This window comes from Myotis brandtii, unplaced genomic scaffold (assembly GCF_000412655.1).
Source record: "Myotis brandtii unplaced genomic scaffold, ASM41265v1 scaffold97, whole genome shotgun sequence".
Taxonomy (NCBI): domain Eukaryota; kingdom Metazoa; phylum Chordata; class Mammalia; order Chiroptera; family Vespertilionidae; genus Myotis; species Myotis brandtii.
Genome location: NW_005372020.1, coordinates 1,188,897 through 1,189,781, shown reverse-complemented (window position 1 = coordinate 1,189,781; position 885 = coordinate 1,188,897). Strand labels below are relative to the sequence as shown.

At 64.4% G+C, this 885-nt stretch overlaps 1 protein-coding gene across 1 annotated transcript in view; it reads right to left on the bottom strand.

Annotated features, from left to right (window-relative positions):
* LOC102238668 (glutathione S-transferase theta-2B) overlaps positions 1–885 on the bottom strand; it is a 3,589-nt gene that overhangs the window by 990 nt on the left and 1,714 nt on the right. Inside the window, exons 3-4 of the mRNA XM_005886288.2 lie at positions 419–569; positions 150–323 (exon numbers count right to left, since the gene is read on the bottom strand). Coding sequence (XP_005886350.1) covers positions 150–323; positions 419–569 — 325 coding nt within the window. The remainder of the gene's footprint in view (positions 1–149; positions 324–418; positions 570–885) is intronic.

Below are 885 nucleotides of genomic sequence, written 5' to 3'. Positions count from 1 at the left end.
TAAATAAAAATAATTTTTTTTAAAAAAGCACCAGGAGGAAACCCCGCCCAGGACGGAAGCAGCAGGTCGAGGCCCTGGCGCCCTCTAGGCCTCAGTGCTGCGGTAAGAGGGCGCTGCCCGCAGATGCCCCTCGCCAGCCAAGCTCGTACCTGCATCAGCTCCTCCAGGGCCATGAGGTCCGCCAGCGTCACCCGCTGGCTGGTGAGGAAGGCCTTGTCCCCCAGGAACTGATCCTCCAGGAGCTGCAGCGCCCGGTCCACGGCGGCCCTATTGCGCTTCACCTTCTCCTCGGGCACTTGGACCCCAATGAGCGGTGCCAGCACCTGACACGGGCCAAGTGTAGGCTCAGTCTGTGGCCCCCGCCTCCTCCCAGGCCCCTGACAGGCAACCGCCCCCCACCCCGGACGGCGCTCCTCACCTTGGTCCACAGGCACACCCCGAAGGTGCCCCGGATAAAGTCCGCGTGCCAGCCCAGGTACTCGTGGATGCGCGCGCGGGCCTGCAGGTCGGGTGGGTACCAGTGGTCCGCCGTCTGGTACTTAGAGCTCAGGTAGATCAGGATAGCCACGCTGGGGACAGACGCAGGGGCAGTGGCTGTGAAGACCCTGGCTCCTGGCCTTCATCCCCAGCTGCCCCCCACCCCCGTGGGGCCCTGGGGCTTGTCTGCATTTGACGGCCGGCCTCCCCTCCCACCCCTGCTCCCCGGGCACTGCCTCCTCGCTCTCCCCTGACTGTACCCTCCTGAGTCTCCTTTCTTCTCGGTCTTGGGCACTAACTCTTGGCCAGACCTTCTGTTCTGTACTTCAAGAACCTCATCTCAGCCCTGGCCGGTTTGGCTCAGTGGATAGAGCATCGGCCTGCAGACTGAAGGGTCCCGGGTGCGAT